This window comes from Tamandua tetradactyla, chromosome 23, assembly GCF_023851605.1.
Source record: "Tamandua tetradactyla isolate mTamTet1 chromosome 23, mTamTet1.pri, whole genome shotgun sequence".
Classification (NCBI taxonomy): Eukaryota; Metazoa; Chordata; class Mammalia; order Pilosa; family Myrmecophagidae; genus Tamandua; species Tamandua tetradactyla.
In genome coordinates this window covers 4,238,980-4,264,115 of record NC_135349.1, presented here as the reverse complement: position 1 = coordinate 4,264,115, position 25,136 = coordinate 4,238,980, and the positions used below count along the sequence as shown (strand labels likewise).

Sequence of the window (25,136 nt, the reverse complement as noted above, 5' to 3'; positions counted from 1 at the left end):
CTGGCGCGCCCTGGGGACAGTAGCAGCGTTTTCTTTTCTCTGCCCCCCGGCCCCGCCCGAGTGAATGACGGACGCTGTCCCAGGTCACTCCATATGTCTGGCCCCCTGGGTGTCCTTGAGACGTGACGAGGGCTGCCCTGCAGGCGTGATTAGCTTTCACACGTGCTGTCCGGCATGGCTTCCGTCACCCTGCGCATGTGTACGGCCTCGGGGCGCCCCTGCACACCCTGCACACAACGCACTCAGCAGCTGTCCCGGGTGAGCAGCTGTGAGAGGGGGAGCCCCGGGTGAGCAGCTGTGAGAGGGGAGCCCTGGTGAGCAGCTGTGAGAGGGGGAGCAGCTGTGAGAGGGGGAGCCTCGGGTGAGTAGCTGTGAGAGGGGGAGCAGCTGTGAGAGGGGAGCCCCGGTGAGCAGCTGTGAGAGGGGGAGCAGCTGTAAGAGGGGGAGCAGGTGTGAGGGGGAGCCCCGGGTGAGCAGCGGTGATGGGGGGAGCCCGTGTGAGCAGCTGTGAGAGGGGGAGCCCGGGTGAGCAGCTGTGAGAGGGGAGCCCCGGGTGAGCAGCTGTGAGGGGGGAGCCTGGGGTGAGCAGCTGTGAGAGGGGGAGTCCTGGGGGAGCAGCTATGATGGGGGGAGCCCCAGTGAGCAGCTGTGAGAGGGGGAGCCCCAGGTGAGCAGCTGTGAGATGGGGAGCTTCGGGTGAGCAGCTGTGAGAGGAGAGCCCCAGGTGAGCAGCTGTGAGAGGGGAGCCCGGGTGAGCAGCTGTGACGGGGGGAGCCCCGTGTGAGCAGCTGTGAGAGGGGGAGCCCGGGTGAGCAGCTGTGAGAGGGGAGCCCCGGGTGAGCAGCTGTGAGAGGGGGAGCCCCAGGTTAGCAGCTGTGAGAGGGGAGCCCCGGATGAGCAGCTGTGAGAGGGGGAGTCCCGGGTGAGCAGCTATGATGGGGAGAGCCCCAGTGAGCAGCTGTGAGAGGGGGAGCCCCAGGTGAGCAGCTGTGAGAGGGGGAGCAGCTGTAAGAGGGGGAGCAGCTGTGAGAGGGGAGCCCCGGGTGAGGAGCTGTGATGGGGGGAGCCCGTGTGAGCAGCTGTGAGAGGGGGAGCCCTGGGGTGAGCAGCTGTGAGAGGGGGAGCAGCTGTAAGAGGGGGAGCAGCTGTGAGAGGGGAGCCCCGGGTGAGCAGCTGTGATGGGGGGAGCCCGTGTGAGCAGCTGTGAGAGGGGGAGCCTCGGGTGAGCAGCTATGACGGGGGGAGCCCCAGTGAGCAGCTATGAGAGGGGGAGCCCCAGGTGTGCAGCTGTGAGAGGGGGAACCCCGGTGAGCAGCTAGAGGGGGAGCCACCAGGTGACCGTCCTGTTGCAGAGTGTAGATCTGAGCCCGCCTTTGATGGATCACAACTCAGGGTTTTCTGATTTGCCAGAGACTTGAAGGAGAAAGAATTTTCTTTTTTGGTCTTACTTACCTCCTTATTCATTAGCAAATATTTATAAAGTGGCTACTATATGTCAGACTCGTGGCCAGGGCCCAGTTGTCAGCAGTGGACAGACAAATGACCACATTTCCAGGCAGCTGAGAGTTGAGTGGGCTGCAAGCCAGGCCTGCCTAAGACATACAGTTACGAAGTGCGCCGCGAGGGCACAGCGCAGGAGAGACAGCCTCTCTGAGGAAGAGAGATGGAAGCCATCTCAGAGCTAGCAGGGCCTGGCCTGGGGAGCACAGTGGCCGTTGGTGAAGTGGGCCGAGCTTTGGGGTCAGCGGGGACAGCATTGTGCACATACCCAGGGGTAAGAGAGAAGGGAGCGAGTTCCAGGCCCTGAGAGAAGGCCATTGTGGCCTGAGCGTGGGGGTAAAGCTGTGGGAGGCAAGGCTGGAGTCGGGGAAGGGCCAGCCTGAGTCTTGTGGGCCGTGCTAAGGTCTCTGGATTCCAGCCTGAGCATGGGGGGGCCTGATGGGGTCAGAGGTCCACGCTGGCTCCGAGGTGGAGAATATTTTGAGAAGGTCAGTGTTTTAGTTTGCTAGCTGCTGGAATGCAATGTATCAGAAATGGAATGACTTTTAAAAGGGGGGAATTTATCAAGTTCTAAATTTATAGTTCTAAGGCCATGAAAATTTCCCAATTAAGCAAGTCTATGAAAATGTACAATTTAAGGCACCAGTAAGAGGGTACGTTCACTCGAGAAGGGCCAGTGACGTTCAGGGTTTCTCTCTCAACTGGAAGGGCACGTGGTGAACATGGCGGCATCTGCAGCTTTCTCTCCAGGCCTTGACTGATGAACCTCCACCCGGCGGATCTTCCTTCGACATCCCCAAAGGTCTCTGGTGCTGTGGGTTCTCTGCTTCGTGGCTCTCTTGATGTTCTCTCGAGGTTCTCTCCAAAAAACGGTTCCTCTTTTAAAGGATTCCAGCAAACGAATCAAGACCCACCTGGAATGGGTAGAGTCACACTTCCCTGTCATCTAAGGTTAATACCCACAGTTGGGCAGGCCACAACTCCTTGGAGATAATCTAATCAAGTTTCCAACATACAGTGCTTAACAGAAAGGTTTAAAAGAAATGGCTGCCTCCATGAGATGGATGAGGATTAAGACCCGACTCTTCTAGGGCACGTAATCCTTTCAGGCCAGCACAGTCAGTAATGGGAGATGAATCAGGTTACTGTAGAAGTCTGGGTGGGAGTTGATGATGCGTAGGCTGGGGTTATGCAGGTACAGGTGGAAAGAAGGGTGTGGATTTGAATATGTTTAGCTGGTGGAATCAACAGTATTTGGAAACAGACTGGATGTTGAGGCTGTGGAAGAGGGAGGTGTTCAGAGTGACCCCAAGGTAGACGTTTACTAAAAGGGGGACTGCTGAGAGAGAAGCAGATGATGAAGGGTTGAGAGAGAGAGTTCTCTTTAGGCTGTGTTATGTTTCAGACATCCAAATGTCGCATAGGCTGCCACATAAAATGGGTCTGGAGTTTAGAGGGGAGACTGAGCTGACCATAGATTCCAGTTCACCTGTAAATAGGTGCTGTGTGAAGCTGTGGACACTGATGGATGACTAGGCTGTGAATGTATACACAGGAGAAGCGAGGGCTCACGTGGATACGTGAGCAGGTCCAGCTGGTCAGAGATGTATAGGACGATACAGTGTGGGGTCCTGGAGGCCAAGATGAGGCTCCTTTAGGTCAGAAAAGATGGAGGCCACCATGTCCGTTGGATCAGTCCTTGTGGAGGAGCTGGAGTCCTGACTGTAGCAGTTTTGCTGGAATATTGAGGTGCAAATCATATTGACATGGGTTGAAAAATAGATATTTATATTCCTAGCAGTATGTGGGATTGGTTATCCTGGAAAATCTTTCTATATATATAGTATCCGGAAATGCTGGATGAACTATTGCAAGCCTGTTTTAAATGTCTTGTTAAGTACCCAAGAAAACAAAGGAAATCCCCTGAGGTGGGCGGGGAAAGAGGGACCTTGAAACCAGGACCTTGAAACCCACTCTGAAGCTATAGTTTTAAGGTCTTGGGACTTGAAGAGGTACACACTCAGTGACATGACAGAACAGGAAAGATCTGTCCCCTTGGTAAAAGGGGAGTGAAAAGGAAAGTTGTCTCCCTCAGCTTGGGCTCTGGGTAGGGAAAAAAAAAATTTCTTCCCTAGAATTGAAAACCACACCTCCTCTCACATGTGTTTGGAGTTCAAAATTGCACTGCTTCTGTGGCCCGAACAACCCCTGGATAGGAATTCCGGGGGCATCACTTGATAGTGTGCAGGGATGTCTGGAAGAAACAAGGCAAATCTCTTTGGAAGGAAACATCCTCAACACAGGCTCCCAAGTCTGGCCCAGAGTGCGCTCACAGCCCACAGTTACAACACGTCTGCAGTCGTGCCATTCTCCACGAGTTGTTAGAAAACAGAAGACTGTACAATTAGCTTCTCAGAAATATTAGGAATTGGAATACTTAAATAACTATGTTTACAATGCTTAAAGAAATAAAAGGAAGAAAGAAAATGTGAGGAAAGAACAGAATATCATCCAAAAAGGCAGGGAGTATCTGGAAAAGACCCAGATAGATAATGCTATTGAAAAATATAACCATTTAATGGGACACTTCAATGGATGGGTTCAAAAACAGACTAAATAACAGCTGAAGAAAGAATGAGTGAACTGAGAGGCAGATTGGGTTGTTACTCAGAAAGACACATGGGTTAAGAGCCCGGGAGAACAGAATGAAAAGGCGCGCCACATGTCTAAATGAAGAGAATTAAGAGAAGGATGGAGAGGAGGTGGTCCAAGAGGACTTGCCTGAGAATATCCCAGAGTTCCTGAAATGACAGGCACGGGTCTTCAATTCTCGAAGCCCAGTGTAATCTGTGTGAGACAAACAGCAGGACGTTGACCCCAAGCCGCACAGTGGTGGAGCTGCAGAGCGCCAAGGACCGAGATGGCTAAAGCTGCCAGGAATAAACAAGCGACGAGCAGCAGTTAGTCTGAAGGCAGACTTCCCAGCAGGGTGGGGAGGCCAGAAGATGGCAGAGTAGTGTCTTCAGAGCGTGTGTGCGTGTGTGTGCACACGTGTGTGCGTGTGCTCACGCGAATGGGGGCATACCTGTCAATGTAGAATTATAGACCCGGAATAGGGGCAAAAGAAAAGCAAAACTGGAGATGTTCTACCAGGAGACTCAGTACCAAGGGAGAGGAGGAGGAAGGAGGTCCCAGGATGATCCTAGAAAGGAAGTAGGGCTGAGGTGTGAGAAACACGTAAGAAGAAATGGCGAGCAAGGGAGTAGATGGGCAAATCCGGGCAAATGCATAAAATAGAAATAACGCCCAGTCTGGCAGGTGAGCCCCACCCCATCCCACCCCATTCTGACCCCTCATTACCAGCGACCGGGTCCCCATCCCGCCCTGACCCCTCTCCACCCCGACCGTCCCCATCCTGTCCCCTCCCGACCCTCACCGGGTCCCCACAGCACCGTCCGAAGCCGGCGGGGCGGGAGGGTGAGGGTGAGGGGCGGGGCCGGGCCGCCCGCACCTTGGAAACTACCGCTCCCATGGGGCCTTGCGGCCGGGCGGATGCGCAGGCGCCGTGGGGCGGGCGTGGCGGGTTCTAGAACCCAGCCGCTGGGCCGCTGCCGGGGCGCCATGTTAGGACAAAGGGGAAGGAGGAGGAGCAGCGCTTGAAGCGGCGGGCGCGGCGCGGAGCGGTCTTGGACCAGGGCCCACGGGAGCCCGCCCCTCCCGCCTCGGCGGATCATGAGCGGGGCGGCCGCCGCGGAGGTGGCGGTGGGGGGCGCGGCGAGCTGGCGGGGCCGGCGCTAGCGACAATGCCGTTTCCAGTCCCACCGCAGGGGTCCCAGCAGGCGCAGCCCCCGCCGAAGCGCTACGGCATCTCCTCCCCTGTCAGTTTAGCCGCCCCCAGGGAGACTGACTGCGTCCTTACCCAGAAATTAATTGAAACCCTGAAGCCCTTCGGGGTGTTTGAAGAGGAAGAGGAACTGCAGCGCAGGATTTTAATTTTGGAAAAATTAAATAACTTGGTAAAGGAGTGGATACGAGAAATCAGCCAAAGCAAGAATCTTCCCCAGTCTGTAATTGAAAATGTCGGAGGAAAAATTTTTACGTTCGGGTCTTACAGATTAGGAGTGCATACGAAAGGCGCCGATATCGATGCGTTGTGTGTGGCGCCCAGACACGTTGACCGAAGCGACTTTTTCACCTCCTTCTATGACAAATTGAAAGCTCAGGAAGAAGTGAAAGATTTAAGGGCTGTTGAAGAGGCATTTGTACCAGTTATCAAACTGTGTTTTGATGGGATAGAGATTGATATTTTGTTTGCAAGGTTAGCACTGCAGACTATTCCAGAAGACTTAGACCTGCGAGATGACAGTCTGCTTAAAAATTTAGATATTAGGTGCATCAGAAGTCTTAACGGTTGCCGGGTAACTGATGAAATTTTACATCTAGTTCCAAACATTGACAACTTCAGGTTAACCCTGAGAGCTGTCAAACTGTGGGCCAAGTGCCACAACATCTATTCCAACATATTAGGTTTCCTCGGAGGTGTTTCCTGGGCTATGCTTGTGGCAAGAACTTGCCAACTTTATCCAAACGCAGTAGCATCAACTCTTGTCCGTAAGTTTTTTTTAGTGTTTTCAGAATGGGAATGGCCCAATCCAGTACTGTTGAAAGAGCCAGAAGAGCAGAATCTTAATTTGCCTGTGTGGGACCCAAGGGTAAATCCCAGTGATAGGTACCATCTTATGCCGATAATTACGCCAGCCTACCCACAGCAGAACTCCACCTACAATGTGTCGGTCTCCACACGGATGGTCATGATTGAGGAGTTTAAGCAAGGCCTTGCTCTCACACATGAGATTTTGCTGAGTAAGGCAGAGTGGTCCAGACTTTTCGAAGCACCAAACTTCTTTCAAAAGTACAAACATTATATTGTACTTCTAGCCAGTGCCCCGACTGAAAAACAGCATCTCGAATGGGTAGGCTTGGTGGAATCAAAAATCCGAATCCTGGTTGGAAGCTTGGAAAAGAATGAATTTATTACATTGGCACATGTGAATCCCCAGTCATTTCCAGCACCCAAAGAAAATCCTGATAAGGAGGAATTCCGTACCATGTGGGTGATTGGATTAGTGTTAAAAAAACCAGAGAACTCTGAAATTCTCAGTATTGACCTCACCTATGACATTCAGTCTTTCACAGATACAGTTTATAGGCAAGCAATAAACAGCAAGCTGTTTGAGATGGATATGAAAGTTGCTGCCATGCACTTAAGAAGAAAGGAACTTCATCAGCTACTGCCTAATGACGTGCTTCAGAGAAAGAAGACAGAAGGTGTCAGTTTGATAACTATGAGCAGCGGCCCCGATGCCCTTGTGGACAGCAATCCTGGCATGCTGGAGCCGCTGCCTCCTAGCGTTGTGAAGATCAGTCCTCTGGTGTGCAGCTTACAGGGCAGCAACAGTCCTGCCCCAGCTGTCCAGGAAGCACCCATGACTAACATCCAGGCCATGGAAGTTTCCAGGCCACAGGTAAATTCCAGTGAAAGCTCAGGGGTTGCATTGAGTGAAAGTTTCCCTCAGACTGCTGCACAGCTGGTCGTTTCCCCTCCACCAAGGCCGGTGGTCACCAGAGTCATTTCTTCCACACGGCTAGTAAACCACCCAGCCAGACCTTCAGGCAATGCAGCAACAACGATGCCGAATCCTCTGGTGGGGGTCTAGAGGATGTTCTCGCCTCCTAGAGAGAAAGGGACCAAGGACTGCAAGGTGAAAGAGAGCTGCAGCTCAGTTAGCCACGGGTCAGACTGCAGCTTTGCTGTTGGCCTCAGCAGAACATCCTGTCTGGACTTTTACGATACCCCTCCCTCCTCTCCTGGCAAATCCTATTCCTGTTATCAAGAATTCAATAAAACGGAGATTGAGCTGATAAAAATAACCTCAAGGGTCTATAAACAGTATCTGCCAACTCAACCTATGGTCTCCAAATGCCAAGAGAGGAGAATGGCGGGTACCAGACTAGAGCCAATTCAAACTAGGTGTAGGTTCATTTGGTAACTTCCTTTACTGGGCTAATCTTGAGCAGAGGTCCAGGTTAGTATGTGAAGCTAGAAGTACTATTATTAACGTGTTGGATTATTCACATGTTAGTGTTACGGAACTGCTGCCCTTAAAAAGGAGAAAAAGAGAGAAAAGACTCTCCCATTCTGTTTGCACCCATGATTAACACTGGGACTGGATATATGTTTGAGGCATTGTTGGGGAAATTTGCAGTGCAAACTAGTGTAGGAGTGCCTCATGCTAATGATGCACTTTTATGTATATTTTTATTAGACAGTAGAAAGGGAGAAAATAGATTTTTCAGCTTGATGGATTTTAATTTTTTCCTGAAGAGTTTGCTTCATCGTTAATCTTCAAATCAGAGAACACTTAAAAGTCCATCTAGTTCAGTCCCTGTGAGGTAACTGTAAGCCTTTTAAAAGAATTGTCAACTCTTTGGGTATGTATTTGACATTGAAAGAATAATTAGTAGTAAGTCTTTGGTCTTAATAGAACGTGATTAAGAAATGATATGTTGGTTTTATTTATAGAATTGTTTTAAAGTGCATACAATCAATGATCAAACAACACGTTTTCCTTGAACTAACAAAACTACATTCTCTTGTCCTTAATTATTTGTCTTAAAACAAAGGAGCTTTTTACCCCCACCCCTTGTATCTTTGCTTGTATGCACAAGATATGTTTGTACGTTGTTTTGTTTATAAAACCCAGAACACTAGTATCTTCTTAACCATGATGTGAAACCAACTCTCCTGTGGCCACGTGCGCGAAATGCTAAATTTTGGTTTCAAGGCGAAGACTTTACTAAAAGTAATACCTAGGAAATATCTCGGTCTGAGATAGCCATTTGAGCTCTGCTTATGAGAAGTTTTATAGTGTCCACAGAACATCTGCTTATAGTAAAGTTAATTTCCCATTTTAAACATACAGGCAAAAAATCATTTTCCAGAATTTTGGACTAACTTACTTTTAAACGATTTCCTAAAATTCATCAGTAAATTTTGCATAGAGAAACACATAAAAATACTTTTCAGCAAGCACTGAACATCTGGTCAAAGATAAAACTCCATTGTTTTATCCTACCAGATGTCAGGAATTTCTTTTTTTTTAAATAAGTAAATAAAAAGATTCCTCATAATTAAGCAGCACAACATCCATCTTTAGGAAACGTGAGGGATGGATACCAGGTATAAATGAATGAAACCTCAGTCTTTCTTAATCTGGACAGTAAATCTGATGGAGTTTTCCAGTTAGGCTGGTTCTGCACTCCCCCCCCCCCCCCCCCTACACACACATTGTGTTCCTTTCTTCCACGTGTGCATTTTTCACGTTAGGTTCTAATTACTAAAATTCTTCCCCTTTCTTTCTAGATAAGTTTCCCAAAGTTGAAATCTAGTCTCTTTCCTTTTGGTCTGTGCCATAATTAAGACCTTGTTTTTGGCATGACTTTCTGATGTCTGGTATGTGGTATTTGTTTCCCACATCTTTGCCCTGTGCAGACGCCTTGTCCTTCCACCATGATAATAAGGTGTCTGCGTATGTTGGATGGCTGTGGTGTTAAGATTGAAACCTCCCATCTTGTTTACACATTGGGGGGGAAATTATTAAATGTTTCATGTAACTGCATCGACTTTACCAAACCTGGAAGCTTGGAACTTTTTAATTCTAGTTTTCATTTCCTGAATATCAGACATTTAAAAAAAAAAGTGTACGTAATGTCTTGTGACTGAAGTTTGCTTTGCTTTACAATATCTGTACTCATCCTTTCCAAGTGCCGTATCGATGAAAGATGATGTATTTCTTCATTAAAAACACAAATAAAAACAAACAGCAAGCAAACAAGTGAAATGAAAATACTGGACAGTAAGGATGTTTAAATTGGGAGGGGGGTGCTAAAAAGTTCAAATGCTCTTATGTTGTTTGGGATGAGGGTAGAGGCACTATGAACTTTTTGACCTTATTGAATAAAGAATGTGTGTTTTTATAATGCTAGGGGGAAACACTGAAATGTTCAAACTTCAGCTCAATAAAGGTAAAAAGTAGAATTAGAAAATAATTGTCCAAAAGAAGGCAGAAAAGGGAGGGGACAGAACATAGAAAAAAATAAGGTAAAAATAAAGTACAATCTCAGGTGGTAGAAATTAAACCAGATTTATCTGTCACCACAATAAATGGACCAAACTTCCTGAATAAAAGACAGAGATCGTCAGATTCCATGGAAAAACAAAGCCCAGCTGTGTGCTGTTTTATTTACAAGAGACACGCCCAAAATGTAAGGACATAAAAGAATGGAAAAAGATACACTAATGAAAAGAAAGCTGGCATAGTAACAACACATTCAAACAAAAGTTTCAAAGCAGAAATAATTACTAGGGATAAAAATAATTATTGCATTAATGATAGAAGAAGTAATGCACCAGGAAAATAGAGTAATTTATAACTTGTTTGCACCTAACAGCTTCAACAAGTAAAGATTAACAGAAATTGCCGAATTTGTCATGATGATGAATTTTGAAACCACTCTTTCGTTGACTCATATCAAACGGACAAAAAGTAAGAGGGAAACAGAATTTTGGAGCACCAGCTAATGAACTAGTGCAGAGGTTGTAAGCTTTTTTTCTGTAAAGGGCCAGATAGTAAATTATTTTCAGCTTTTGAGGCTGTGCGATCTTTGTCGCAACTTCTCAGCTCTGCTGCTGTTGGGTGAAAGTGGCCAGAGACGATGAGTAGCCAGATGGCCAGGGCTGGATTTGTCAGGCCCCCACCCCGCAGCTGTAGGCTGACATGTTGTTATAGAACTCTCTGCCCAATAACTTCATAGTATATTATTCTTAGCTAAGCATTGGGTGTCATGATGGTTTGAAGCTCTGTGTACCACAGAAAAACGTGTTCTTAAGCTCATTCTGTTCCTGTGGGTGTGAACCCATTATAAGTAGGACCTTTAGATGAGGTGACTTCATTTAAGGTGGGACCCCCCTCAGTGAGGATGGGACTTAATCCTATTACTGAAGTCCTTATAAGAGAATGAAATTCAGACAGAGAGGGAGAGAGAAAGCCACAGAAGCAGCAGCCAGAAGCCGAAATCAGCAGAACCTAGACGAGAAGGAAGGGCCAGAAGGTGCTGCCGTGTCCTTGCCGTGTGGTAGAGGAACCAGCTCCAGGATGCCACGGTTTTGGGGGAGAAAGTATCGCTTTGATGATGCCTTGATTTGGACATTTTCTGTGCCTCAAAACTGTGAGTGAATAAGTTCCTATTGTTTACCCTGCTTAGAGAATAATAAGGTAGAAATCAGTGACAAGTAAAATGCAGAAGGAAATCCTTAAAAAGCTCAACCCATAGAGGAGGAGGCTGATACAGTTAAGAGATTCTATTCATGACATGATGGCATAAAGTGAAAACAGGCCACATGCTGGGAGGAGATGATAAAGGCTTACTCTCCAGAATATATTAAGGATAAAAAAAAAATCTATTGAAAAAGTTATAACAATTGAGTAAAAAATGGGCAAAAGAAATTTATAGGCATTTCACAGAAGAAATGGGAATGGCTAGTCAACTTGAAAGAATGTTGAATCTTGTTAGTAGCAAGGAAAATACAAATTAAGACCACAGAGAGACTTATTTTTTACAAAAAAGTCTGACACTGCCCAGGCGTGGTTAGGGAGAGGAGCAGTGAGAGAGCTGACACGGTGCTGGCCAGAATACCTGTTGGTTTCACTGCTTTGGTGGGCCCTTGGGTCATGTCTCATGGCAATGGGCCATGTCCTGTAGATACCCTGTGATGCGATTATTCTGCTCTGCCGTCGTGCCAGGGGCTCAGGTTCTTCCCTTATCAATGCCCTGTGCCCAGGGCAGTCAGATTCTCGGGGCCTGCAGTCTTGTCTAGGTCCTCTCCAGTGTACCACATCCCTGTCGTTTTCTCCACGTGCCATGGTATCAGAAGAGTTGGGGAGCAGCTTCCTGGAGACTCTGTCCCATGGGTAACCAGGAAGACCTGTGTGGAGTGTTCACAGCAGCATTTTGCAATAGCCTAAGCTTGCCACCACCCAGTACCCCTCAGTGGTAGAGCGGAGAGGTAGGGGGTATCCCCGCCATTTGGTGCTGTCAGGTGTGAAATGAGATGGAGTACCGCCATGTGCATGCATGTAGATGCGCCTCAGTGTCATGGGAAAGCAAACTGCAGAAAAATAATGAGCGTGCTGTGATTTCTATTAGGCTTAAAGCAAGCAAAGCAGAGCAGTGTAATTTAGGATTACTGAAATGTGTGATCAAGGGAAACTACTCAGGATAGTAGTTCCTTCTGGTAGGGGACAAGTGGGGAGAAGGCAGGAAGGAGCAGTGGGGAGGAAACAACAGACTGGAGCTGCTTTTTTTTTTTTTTTGAGTGGTAGATGAAATGATGTTCATTTTTATTACTAATCTAGCTTATAAACGTTTTCAGAGGTGTGAAATATTTAATTAGAAAACAGTACCAAAATGACATCTTTAAAAGAAAATCTCTTTATCCGTTTGAAATTGCATTTGGTCAGCTAACCTTAGCATAAATAAAATACAGTTTGTTTTCTTTCACCTAACAGATGTCCGGAGGTCACAAGTTTAGGGCTGCAAGAGTGGCTTCCTGGCCAGTGGCTCAGGGCTGCTTGCAGCTTTTGGCCCCACCATTCTGGTACAAAGCTTCCATCCTCAAGGTCGGGTCAAGGTGCAGGTGCCACAGCCACCATATCAGGGAGGAAGGAGGGAAGGGCCAAATGCGACTCTGCGAGCTGTGTTCTCCTTCGCAGAGCTCTCCTTGGGGTCCCAGCGCCGCTTCCTTCATCCCTGCGACTGCACCTGCCTGTGCAAGAGAGGCTGCTCCCCCCCCCAGCAAAGGGACCGGGCTTTAAGGAAGGGAGAGGGTGGGATATTGAGAGGCAGTGAAAGCAGTTTCTTTCAGAGCAGTTGCATATTTAAAAGTTCAAAAACATTTCCACAGAACTCAGGGATCAAAACATTTTAATATAAATCGGAATTGATCAGTAATGAAAATTCATCTTGTGGGATGCAGCTTAGTGGTATTTAGAATAACTTTACTATTAAAGTAAATAAATGGTTAGACTGAAAAATAATAAAACTGAAATGGACAAGCTCCCTGTCGATATAATTAGGTAGAAGAGAAGAACTATAGAAAAACCAATGAGTGAAGAAAAGCAGTCACAAAGAGCAGCAACTAATGAAAAATAAGCATGTAATGGAGAGGACCAATGAAGCAAGGGATCGGTTCTTTGAAAAGACTAATACGAGAGTCAAAACTAGAAAAGCTGATGAGGACAAATAAAGAAGGTTCAGATAAACTAATTTAGGAAATAAAAAGGGATATAGCTACAGATAGAGATTTAAAAAATATATCTTACAGATGGCTTTCTGCCGGTGAATTTGGAAACTCAGATGAAATGAGAACTAGAACCTACCAAAATGCACTGAAGATAAATAGAAAACCTGCATAGACATAACTGCAAATGAAGTTGAGTGGTTTGAATATCTACTCACCCAAACTAAAACAAATCAAGGCAAAAAGACAAAAACATAAGACCCAAGATTTTTTCACAGGCCACTTCTTCCCACTGTTGAAGCATGGATTATTGTAATCTTATGTGCAAACTATTTAGAGAACAGAAAAAGGAGAAACATTTTCTGACGCTAACATGACCTTGATATCAAAACCAGACCATTGAAGTATGATAAAGGAAAATCATCCAGCTGAATTCACTGAGGAATGTGGGTATGAAAACCAAACCGAAGCCAGAGATGTATATTAAACAAAAAGTCATGCCCAAGTCCAGGCCTGCTGGCTCCCCAGAAGGCCAGGATGATTTAGCATTAGGCCCCCTGGCTGGCAAGTCGGTGCCAGGAATTGGCGGGGGCCCTGCCCTGCCCCATATGGGCTCCCCCGGGGCTGCTTGGAGGGTCTCCCAGCTAGTGATCCAGGAGAGCGAGGCCGGGCACCTGCCCTCTGTGACTGAGCCGTGGAGGCCACACACCGCTGTCCTGTAGGGTCCTTGCCACTCGTTATGGGAGACGGGGCAAGGGCGTGCACCCCGGGAGGCAGGGGCCGTCGGGGTCGTCAGGGCACCTAGGCGGCTGGCCACCCCCTCTCTCCCTGGGAAAAGGGGCACACGTAACACGTTATGTGGAGGACCACGTGGCAGTGAGGAGGAGTGAACTTGAGCTGTATGTAGCAGACAGTTGTGTTCCACCGACATGATGCTGAGCTAGAAAGGCAAGCTGGGAAAGAATATATACTGTATGAACCATTTAATCAGAGGTTAAAAAGCAGCAAAATGGAGCTTATGTTTTTCACGGATCTGTAAGGTGTGTATGTCCTATTTTAATGATATTCAATATATTATAAAAGTTTAAATATATTCCTGGGAATTATGCCCCCAAATCACGTTAAGTGTTATTTCCAGGTTGCAGAGGGGAGAATGTCATCCTGTGTTTATAATTTTCTTAAAGGAGGGCAGTGGGCATACTCAGTTACACTATCAGCTAAGTTCAAAATCCCGTCATCGAAATAGGGTGTGGGTCATCTAAATAGGGGCACAATTTCTTTCCATCTGTGGACCTGTGGAACTAAGGGGGCAAGTCCTACCTCCATCACTCCCAACATGCAATGGTGGGACAGGCAGAGGGCAGCAATTAAAGCTGTTGTGGTTGAATGCAGGGGGAAACGGAAGGTAAGAGAGTCTCTGGTCCAAAGCAGTTTTGAAACCCAGCCGGGCTCACTCCAGCTGGAGTACCTTGGTCAGGTCTGAAGGCCCAGAATCATCTCTCTGCTCTTCCGTCTGTTCGTGGCTCCACCCTTTGGGCTCTGGGGTTTTTTCTGAGTCATCCTTCCATTTTCTTGAAAGCTGACATATGTTGCATTCAGTCACCTCATCAGCCTGCTTCCATGTCAGTAGCCCCTTCGTTTTGGATTCTCTCAGTCCCTTTCATTCAAAGTTAGCAGTGTTTTTGCTGATAGAGTTTTCTCAAGAATGCAGACCTCAAGAATGCAGTTTCTCAGGATTCACAGGAATTCACCCCATTAGACAAACCCCCACCCACAGATTCTTTCTGAGATAATCCCTTCTCTCTTTTGACTTCTTCTGAGACGGCCGAAGAACAGTATTCTCAACCTCCTAGAGGCTGTCTGGTTTGATTAAGGAAATTCATGAGAAACACTCTTAATTTCTTCAGAGAGTTTTTGTGTGACTGCATCATTTAGTTTTTCGATCTGAGGTTTCAGCAGAGCATGGAACGGTGGCCCACCCAGCCTTTCCTTGGGCCCCACGTTCGGCAGCCCTTTCTGACTTGGAGCATCATTTTCTGTCAGAGAGGCAGAGAGTTTACGAAGTGCTGAGGGCCTGGTTCCCTTGAGGTGAGCAGACCTCCCTTCAGCGCAGCTCTCTGCTCCTGCCGCATCCTGAGAGCCTCGCGCAGAGACGGGCAGCATTTGGACACGCAGTGAGGTGAGCCCCTCAGCTGCAGACCGAGTGTCGTCACCGTGTGGGCGTGCTTCACCGTCACTGTGAACATGGGCCGCTGCCCTGGGGGAGGTCCGGGCGGGGTCCTGTGAGCCTCTGCTCCCCTAGGCCCAGCAGCTTTCCCAGTGACTGTGGGGGCAGAAGCAAGGCGAAGCGTCTCACCACCCAGAAAATAGACCTTTGATGTCAAGGATGTGTATCTCTGACACCTAGAAGAGGGTAACTGTATAAAGTCCACCTGAAGAAGGTTTTTGAAGGGCCCTGCTGGTCAGGTTACTGCCCTGTCCCAGCTTCACGGTTGTACAGCGTTAGGCACCTGCCAGGTAGGACATAATTGATCTACTCGCCTTCCTTCTTGGGTAAAGTCCCTTTTGTGTTGAAGATAAAGCTCTGACCTGGAAGTGATTGCAAATGCTTTTAGGGAAGCTTTAGAGTAAAGCAATGTACCTGATAAGGAAATCTGTCTGTTTTTGTGGCACGTGACATTTTTAAGCAAGTGAAATTATGATAGATAATACTATATTGTTTAACAACATTGACGAATCTCTAAAAATTTTATATAATTTCTGAAATAATTTATATAATAACATTTAGCTATATAAATTTACTCATCATAAGGATAGAAAATCCCTTTTAAAAACAGTTTCCAATATAGTTCAATTTGACTATTTCTACCCCTTTTCTTTTACAAGGTGGAAGAACAAATCCTTTGTGATTTTTCCAGGGGCCCTCTGGAAAATCTTAGAGACAGTTTGAGGTCACGAACACATCATTCAGTATTTGATTTTGGGAAGGCAAAATGTCAAAAGTGGTCAGATATAATCTGATATGTTAAATATCATCGTAGGTCATTGTAAAACAATATTTGGCTTTTTTTTTTAACATTAGTGTGAAAAAACCTCTTTAAGTGAGAATACTTGTTCTTTTAAACAATAAAGCACAATGAGGTCACTATGAAGCACAGGAAATTATTCTGCTAAGACACAGAATCATCACCTTCAAGGTGTGTTGCTCGCACGGTGTTCTGGTTTGCTAGCTGCTGGAATGCAATGTACTAGAAACGGAATGGCTTTTAAAAAGCGGAATTTAATCAGTTGCAAGTTTACAGCTCTAAAGCTGGGAAAATCCCCCAGTTAAAGCGAGGATATAGAAATGTCCAATCTAAGGCATCCAGGGAAAGACACCTTGGTTCAAGAAGGCTGATGACGTTCAGGGTTCCCCCCCGATTGGAAAGGCACATGGCAAACATGGCGATGTCTGCTAGCTTTCTCTCCAGGCTTCTTGTTTCATGGAGCTCCCTCAAGGGCATTTCCCTTCTTCACCCCCATGGTCTCTGATTGCGTGGGCTCTTGGCCACATGGCTCTCGTCATTCTGTCGCAGCTCTGCTGTCTCAGAATCTCCTGTCATTCTGAAGCTTTCTCCAAAATGCTTCCTCTTTTAAAGGAGTCCAGTAAGGTAACCAAGACCATGTGGAATGGGGTCACAACTCCTTCTAATTTAAGCTTAATATCCACAATTAGGCAAGTCACATCTTTGCGGAGATAATCTAATTAAGTTTCCAACATATAGCACTAAATAGGGTTTAAAAGAAAAGGTTGCTCCCACAAGATTGGATCAGGATTAAAACATAGGTTTTCTGGGGTACATGATCCTTTCAAACCAGCACAGATGGTTAAGTAAAATTTTTTTGTGTGTGCTGTATGGTGGTGGTTACATTTCATTCTTTTCCATGTGTCTATCCAGTTATCACAGCACCGTTTGTTGAATTATTTTATTTTTTGGGGGTACATTGGCTGGGAACTGAACCCAGGTCCTCCTGCATGGCAGGCGAGCATTCCAATGCTGGCCTAGCTGTGCACCCCAGAAAAATCGTTTATGACCCTCATCAAGAGCAGACCAGCAACTCAAGAAGATTTCAGCATTTTAGCAGGGAGAAAATCTAATTCTAATCATACATGGGTATGCCATTTGATATAAAAACTCTTTAAAAGACTTCCGCCCTGTTGTGAAAACAGCTACTAGGGGAGTAGAAACGATACAGAACAGCTCCCGGATCCACGACAGAGATAAAAAAGACAGCGTACCCCATCCTGGAACGGCTGACTGGCTGGGAGAACCTGCTCCGGTGAGATCGCCGAGGGGCGCGGGCTTCCTTGGGCGGAGCGGCAAGCGGCCGGAGTCCCTCCCCTCCTCCTTCCCGGGCCAGCTGGCAGAATTGGGCAGGCGATCCCCTCAAGCCGCGGCGGCTGGCACCCCCACTATGCGCAGCCTCCCCGGACCAACTGAGAGAATTGGATCGGAAATCCCCAGGCCGTGGAGAACGGTGACCGGGGGGGTCCCTTCCAAACACGTGACTCCCTGGTCTGGCTGGGAACGGTGCACTCTCCTGGGCCGTGGCGGCTGGCGCCCTCCCACCACACTTGGCACCCCGGGCTGACTAGGAAATTTGGACGGGCACTCTTCCTGGGCTGCGGCGGCCGGCGACCCTCCCCGTGTTCGGACCCCCGGGCCGGCTGGCACTCTTCCAAGCCGCTTCAGCTGGCGAACCTCCCCCACGGCGAGAGTTTTCCAAAGTTAAAGGACCCACAGCACCTTTTACTGGTGGGACCCGCAGACAAACGTGTCCCACGAGCGCCACCTACTGGGCAGGATAAGAAAAACAGAACCCAGAGATTTCACAGAAAAATCTTTCAACCTGTTGGGTCCAACACCCAGGGAAATCTGACTAAATGCCCAGACGCCAGCAGAAGATAACAGATCACGCTCAGAAAATTGAGAATATGGCCCAGTCAAAGGAACAAACCACTAGTTCATATGAGATACAGGAGCTGAGACAACTAATGCTGAATATACGAACAGAAATGGAAAACCTCTTCAAAAACGAAATCGATAAATTGAGAGAGGACTTGAGAAGACATGGGCTGAACAAAAAGAAGAAATAGAAAAACTGAAAAAACAAATCACAGAACTTATGGAAGTGAAGGATAAAGTAGAAAAGATGGAAAAAACAATGGATACCTACAATGATAGATTTAAAGAGACAGAAGATAGAATTAGTGATTTGGAGGATGGAACATCTGAATTCCAAAAAGAAACAGAAACTATCGGGAAAAGAATGGAAAAATTTGAACAGGGTATCAGGGAACTCAAGGACAATATGAAGCGCACAAATATACATGTTGTGGGTGTCCCAGAAGGAGAAGAGAAGGGAAAAGGAGGAGAAAAACTAATGGAAGAAATTATCACTGAAAATTTCCCAACTCTTATGAAAGACCTAAAATTACAGATCCAAGAAGTGCAGCGCACCCCAAAGAGATTAGACCCAAATAGGCGTTCTCCAAGACACTTACTAGTTAGAATGTCAGAGGTCAAAGAGAAAGAGAGGATCTTGAAAGCAGCAAGAGAAAAACAATCCATCACATACAAGGGAAACCCAATAAGACTATGTGTAGATTTCTCAGCAGAAACCATGGAAGCTAGAAGACAGTGGGATGATATATTTAAATTATTAAAGAGAAAAACTGCCAACCAAGACTCCTATATCCAGCAAAATTGTCCTTCAAAAATGAGGGAGAAATTAAAACATTTTCAGGCAAAAAGTCACTGAGAGAATTTGTGACCAAGAGACCAGCTCTGCAAGAAATACTAAAGGGAGCACTAGAGTCAGATATGAAAAGACACAAGAGAGAGGTATGGAGAAGAGTGTAGAAAGAAGGAAAGTCAGATATGATATATATAATACAAAAGGCAAAATGGTAGAGGAAAATATTATCCAAACAGTAATAACACTAAATGTCAATGGACTGAATTCCCCAATCAAAAGACATAGACTGGCAGAATGGATTAAAAAACAGGATCCTTCTATATGCTGTCTACAGGAAACACATCTTAGACCCAAAGATAAACATAGGTTGAAAGTGAAAGGTTGGGAAAAGATATTTCATGCAAATAACAACCAGAAAAGAGCAGGAGTGGCTATACTAATATCCAACAAATTAGACTTCAAATGTAAAACAGTTAAAAGAGACAAAGAAGGACACTATCTACTAATAAAAGGAACAATTAAACAAGAAGACATAACAATCATAAATATTTACGCACAGAACCAGAATGCCCCAAAATATGTGAGTAATATACTGCAAACACTGAAAAGGGACATAGACACATATACCATAATAGTTGGAGACTTCAATTCACCACTCTCATCAATGGACAGAACATCTAGACAGAGGATCAGTAAAGAAATAGAGAATCTGAATATTAGTATAAATGAGCTAGACTTCACAGACATTTATAGAACATTACATCCCACAACAGCAGGATATACCTTTTTCTCAAGTGCTCATGGATCATTCTCAAAGATAGATCATATGCTGGGTCACAAAGCAAGTCTTAACAAATTTAAAAAGATTGAAATCATACACAACGCTTTCTCAGATCATAAAGGAATGAAGTTGGAAATCAATAATAGGTGGAGTGCCAGAAAATTCACAAATATGTGGAGGCTCAACAACACACTCTTCAACAACAAGTGGGTCAAAGAAAAAATTGCAAGAGAAATTAGTAAATACCTCGAGGCGAATGAAAATGAAAACACAACATTTCAAAACTTATGGGATGCAGCAAAGGCAGTGCTAAGAGGGAAATTTATTGCCCTAAATGCCTATATCAGAAAAGAAGAAAAGGCAAAAATGCAGGAATTAATTGTCCACTTGGAAGAACTGGAGAAAGAACAGCAAACTAATCCCAACGCAAGCAAAAGGAAAGAAATAACAAAGAATAGAGCAGAAATAAATGAAATTGAAAACATAAAAACAATAGAGAAAATAAATAAGGCCAGAAGTTGGTTCTATGAGAAAATCAATAAGATTGATGGGCCCTTAGCAAGATTGACAAAAAGAAGAAGAGAGAGGATGCAAATAAATAAGATCAGAAATGGAAGAGGAGACATAACCACTGACCTCACAGAAATAAAGGAGGTAATAACAGGATACTATGAACAACTTTACACTAATAAATACAACAATTTAGATGAAATGGATGGGTTCCTGGAAAGACATGAACAACCAACTTTGACTCAAGAAGAAATAGATGACCTCAACAAACCAATCACAAGTAAAGAAATTGAATTAGTCATTCAAAAGCTTCCTAAAAAGAAAAGTCCAGGACCAGACAGCTTCACATGTGAGTTCTATCAAACATTCCAGAAAGAATTAGTACCAACTCTCCTCAAACTCTTCAAAAAAATCGAAGTGGAGGGAAAACTACCTAATTCATTCTATGAAGCCAACATCACCCTCATACCAAAACCAGGCAAAGATATTACAAAAAAAGAAAACTATAGACCAATCTCTCTAATGAATATAGATGCAAAAATCCTCAATAAAATTCTAGCAAATCGTATCCAACAACACATTAAAAGAATTATACATCATGATCAAGTAGGATTCATCCCAGGTATGCAAGGATGGTTCAACATAAGAAAATCAATTAATGTAATACACCATATCAACAAATCAAAGCAGAAAAATCACATGATCATCTCAATTGATGCAGAGAGGGCATTTGACAAGATTCAACATCCTTTCCTGTTGAAAACACTTCAAAAGATAGGAATACAAGTGAACTTCCTTAAAATGATAGAGGGAATATATGAAAACCCACAGCTAATATCATCCTCAATGGGGAAAAATTGAAAACTTTCCCCCTAAGATCAGGAACAAGACAAGGATGTCCAGTATCACCACTATTATTCAACATTGTGTTGGAGGTTCTAGCCAGAGCAATTAGACAAGAAAAAGAAATACAAGGCATCAAAATTGGAAAGGAAGAAGTAAAACTATCACTGTTTGCAGACGATATGATACTATACGTCGAAAACCCGGAAAAATCCACAACAAAACTACTAGAGCTAATAAATGAGTACAGCAAAGTAGCAGGCTATAAGATCAACATTCAAAAATCTGTAGCTTTTCTATACACTAGTAATGAACAAGCTGAGGGGGAAATCAAGAAACGAATCCCATTTACAATTGCAACTAAAAGAATAAAATACCTAGGAATAAATTTAACTAAAGAGACAAAAAACCTATATACAGAAAACTACAAAAAACTGTTAAAAGAAATCACAGAAGACCTAAATAGATGGAAGGGCATACCGTGTTCATGGATTGGAAGACTAAATATAGTTAAGATGTCAATCCTACCTAAATTGATTTACAGATTCAATGCAATACCAATCAAAATCCCAACAACTTATTTTTCAGAAATAGAAAAACCAATAAGCAAATTTATCTGGAAGGACAGGGCGCCCCGAATTGCTGAAAGTATCTTGAGAAAAAAAAATGAAGCTGGAGGTCTCGCGCTCCTGACTTTAAGGCATATTATGAAGCCACAGTGGTCAAAACAGCATGGTATTGGCATTAAGAAAGATATATCGACCAGTGGAATCGAATAGAGTGCTCAGATATAGACCCTCTCATCTATGGACATTTGATCTTTGATAAGGCAGTCAAGCCAACTCACCTGGGACAGAACAGTCTCTTCAATAAATGGTGCCTAGAGAACTGGATATCCACATGCAAAAGAATGAAAGAAGACCCATATCTCACACCCTATACAAAAGTTAACTCAAAATGGATCAAAGATCTAAACATTAGGTCTAAGACCATAAAACAGTTAGAGGAAAATGTAGGGAGATATCTTATGAAACTTACAATTGGAGGTGGTTTTATGGACCTTAAACCTAAAGCAAGAGCACTGAAGAAATAAATAAATAAATGGGAGCTCCTCAAAATTAAACACTTTTGTGCATCAAAGAACTTCATCAAGAAAGTAGAAAGACAGCCTACACAATGGGAGATAATATTTGGAAATGACATATCAGATAAAGGTCTAGTATCCAGAATTTATAAAGAGATTGTTCAACTCAACAACAAAAAGACAGCCAACCCAATTACAAAATGGGAAAAAGACTTGAACAGACACCTATCAGAAGAGGAAATACAAATGGCCAAAAGGCACATGAAGAGATGCTCAATGTCCCTGGCCATTAGAGAAATGCAAATCAAAACCACGATGAGATATCATCTCACACCCACCAGAATGGCCATTATCAACAAAACAGAAAATGACAAGTGCTGGAGAGGATGCGGAGAAAGAGTCACACTTATCCACTGTTGGTGGGAATGTCAAATGGTGCAACCACTGTGGAAGGCAGTTTGGCGGTTCCTCAAAAAGCTGAATATAGAATTGCCATACGACCCAGCAATACCATTGCTGGGTATCTACTCAAAGGACTTAAGGGCAAAGATACAAACGGACATTTGCACACCAATGTTTATGGCAGCATTATTTACAATTGCAAAGAGATGGAAACAGCCAAAATGTCCATCAACAGACGAGTGGCTAAACAAACTGTGGTATATACATACGATGGAATATTATGCAGCTTTAAGACAGGATAAACTTATGAAGCATGTAATAACATGGATGGACCTAGAGAACATTATGCTGAGTGAGTCTAGCCAAAAACTAAAGGACAAATACTGTATGGTCCCACTGATGTGAACGGACATTCGAGAATAAACTTGGAATATGTCATCGGTAACAGAGTCCAGCAGGAGTTAGAAACAGGGTAAGATAATGGATAATTGGAGCTGAAGGGATACAGACTGTGCAACAGGACTAGAAACAAAAACTCAAAAATGGACAGCACAATAATACCTAATTGTAAAGTAATCATGTTAAAACACTGAATGAAGCTGCATCTGAGCTATAGGTTTTTTTTTTTTTTTACTATTATTATTACTTTTATTTTTTTCTCTATATTAACATTCTATATCTTTTTCTGTTGTGTTGCTAGTTCTTCTCAACCGATGCAAATGTACTGAGAAACGATGATCATGCATCTGTGTGGTGATGTTAAGAATTGCTGATTGCGTATGTAGAATGGTATGATTTCTAAATGTTGGATTAATTTCTTTTTTTCCGTTAATTAATAAAAAAAAAAAAAAGAAAAAGCTTTGAACATGATAAATAAAATTCTCTTCTGTGAACTTTCTAAAGCTTTGTGTTTTTATTTAGGTTTTGTCCTACTTATATCTTCCTCATTCTGGACCAATCAGTCATTTTACTTCAGGACAAGATTCTTTTCTCCTTATCAGAAACATTCTATATACCTTATATATTTAAATTATCAAAAAGAGCTTGGGCTGGGTACACGGGTGGTTCAGTGGAAGGACGCTTGCCTCACATGTGGAAGATCCGGGCTTGATTCCCGGACCATGCACCTAAAAAACAAACAAAAAAGAGCTTGGAAACTGTCTTTAGGCTGACTTATTACAAGATATATTTTGTGTTGAAATAGATTGTCAGAGTAATAACTGGCTTTGCTTAATTATAAATTTACGTTTTTCATCATCGTAACTTTTCGGTAGATATAATGCTAGTTTATTTGGCCAGTAAGCATGTATAAAGTAAGGAGGGACATACCCTAGTAGAGGCAAATCATATAGTTATATCGTACTTAGCACTGATAATTTAGAAGTCAGAGCGATTTGGTTAAACCTGGACACAAAGTATCACAGGCTTAGTTTTTTTAATTCCTGAGATTTTATGAGTATTAATTTGCATAAGCACTTATTTGTCTTTAAGCCACAGGAGCTCTTTTAACGGATGTTATACTTTGGTAATGCCCTCTAAAGGTAAGGGATGTCCTACACATACCGCAGGTACTTGAGCCTAAGGCAGATGCGAATAGAGTGCACACGGGGTATAGCTTTCAGCTTAGAGTCCAGCTGGCTCAGATACACAGAAAGACAAAATCCAGGACACGGCGCGCTCGTGCATCTAGAAGAGCTGCCTTTCTGTTCTTGCTCCAGTTTTATGTTCTTCCCAGAGCTGCATTCCAGCAGCTGGGCCGGGCTGAGCTGCCTGTTGAACACGAGGGCCAAAGCTTGCCCTGGTGTTTGAGGGGGAGGGGTCGGGGCCAGCAGGCCTTCCTGTGAGACCGAGGACCCAGATGAACGCTGCTGTCCTCCGAAGAAGTGTAAAGGTGTGGATGAATCAGTCCCCTTCGTGAAATGAATCGTGTGGATGAATACATCCCGTTTCCGATGTACTACATTCTGGCAGCTTTGGCAAACTAAAATGGAGACTTTTTAAGATTTGTTTTGCCCTGTGATCTTATAGAAACGTTAGCCTCTCCGCCCCCACCCCACCCCGGTTTCACTGGGGAAAGTGGGATCCGGTAGGTCCTTTTTGGGTCAGGCCAGTCCGCTTTTGCCACCCAGGGTTTAGTAGCTGAGGTTCCGGCCAACATGTATAGAAGCCGATATAGGTTGGGGAACCCTGGAATTCTAAACTTTGCCATGAATATTTGCTGGTCTTGTTTGGGTTTGGGGAGATGTTTCATGGCAGCTCTAAGTTCTGCTTGAGTCTAGGGGTTAGATCCTGTAGTTGCCTGCTTGCCCAGCTCGCGGTTTTGGGTTCTGGGCAAGTTGGTGGGAAAGGGGAGTCTGGACACGGAGAGGAGTGGGATTTGACAGGTGCAGAAGCAGGAACCGCAGAAGGATGAGGTGGCAGGGCTGGGGAGAGGGAGGCAGGTGGGGCCGGGGAGGGAGGGTTTACGCAGGGACTGAATCTCGTTTGTCCTGACTCAAGCCTGTCAAAGTGCCCGCTAGCTTTGGCCAGAGAACGCTTTAGGGAAGCGGCTGTTTATTTAGCGTCCTGTCTGGAGGCCTCCGTGTTTCCATGATAACACACACCTCCCGTGGGCCAAGGGCCTCTTACAGGCGCCTCTCAGATGGCCGGTGTCCTTCATATCACACATTGCCGGAGTGGCCACTGCAGGGATGGACTCTGGTCCCAGTGGCGGACCCCGGGCGTGGATGGGTGGGAAGCAGGGGCTCTCAGAGGTGGAGGGCAGGGGGCCCAGCAGCAGCCCCTCTGCCTCGTGCACCCCATGGCTCAGGCCCCGGAGACCCCTAGAGATGGGGAGACCGGGCAGGCCTTGGCAGCAGCGAGGAGCCGCTTGTGGGGCAGATGGGGACTTGCTTCAGGGTCGGAAGCCACGGCCACGC

The 25,136-nt window shown here is 45.1% G+C and overlaps 2 protein-coding genes across 4 annotated transcripts in view; both read left to right on the top strand.

Annotated features, from left to right (window-relative positions):
- RADIL (Rap associating with DIL domain) overlaps positions 1 to 25,136 on the top strand; it is an 80,605-nt gene that overhangs the window by 15,432 nt on the left and 40,037 nt on the right. The window lies entirely within an intron of this gene.
- PAPOLB (poly(A) polymerase beta) lies at positions 5,086 to 7,431 on the top strand. The gene has a single exon (XM_077140499.1). It carries the CDS (start codon positions 5,304 to 5,306, stop codon positions 7,215 to 7,217), a length of 1,914 nt encoding a protein of 637 aa, XP_076996614.1. The 5' UTR covers positions 5,086 to 5,303; the 3' UTR covers positions 7,218 to 7,431.

What these genes read in the sequence shown, in the direction of transcription:
- PAPOLB (XM_077140499.1), top strand. Translation starts at nt 5,304, where the DNA reads ATGCCGTTTCCAGTCCCACCGCAGGGGTCCCAGCAGGCGCAGCCCCCG.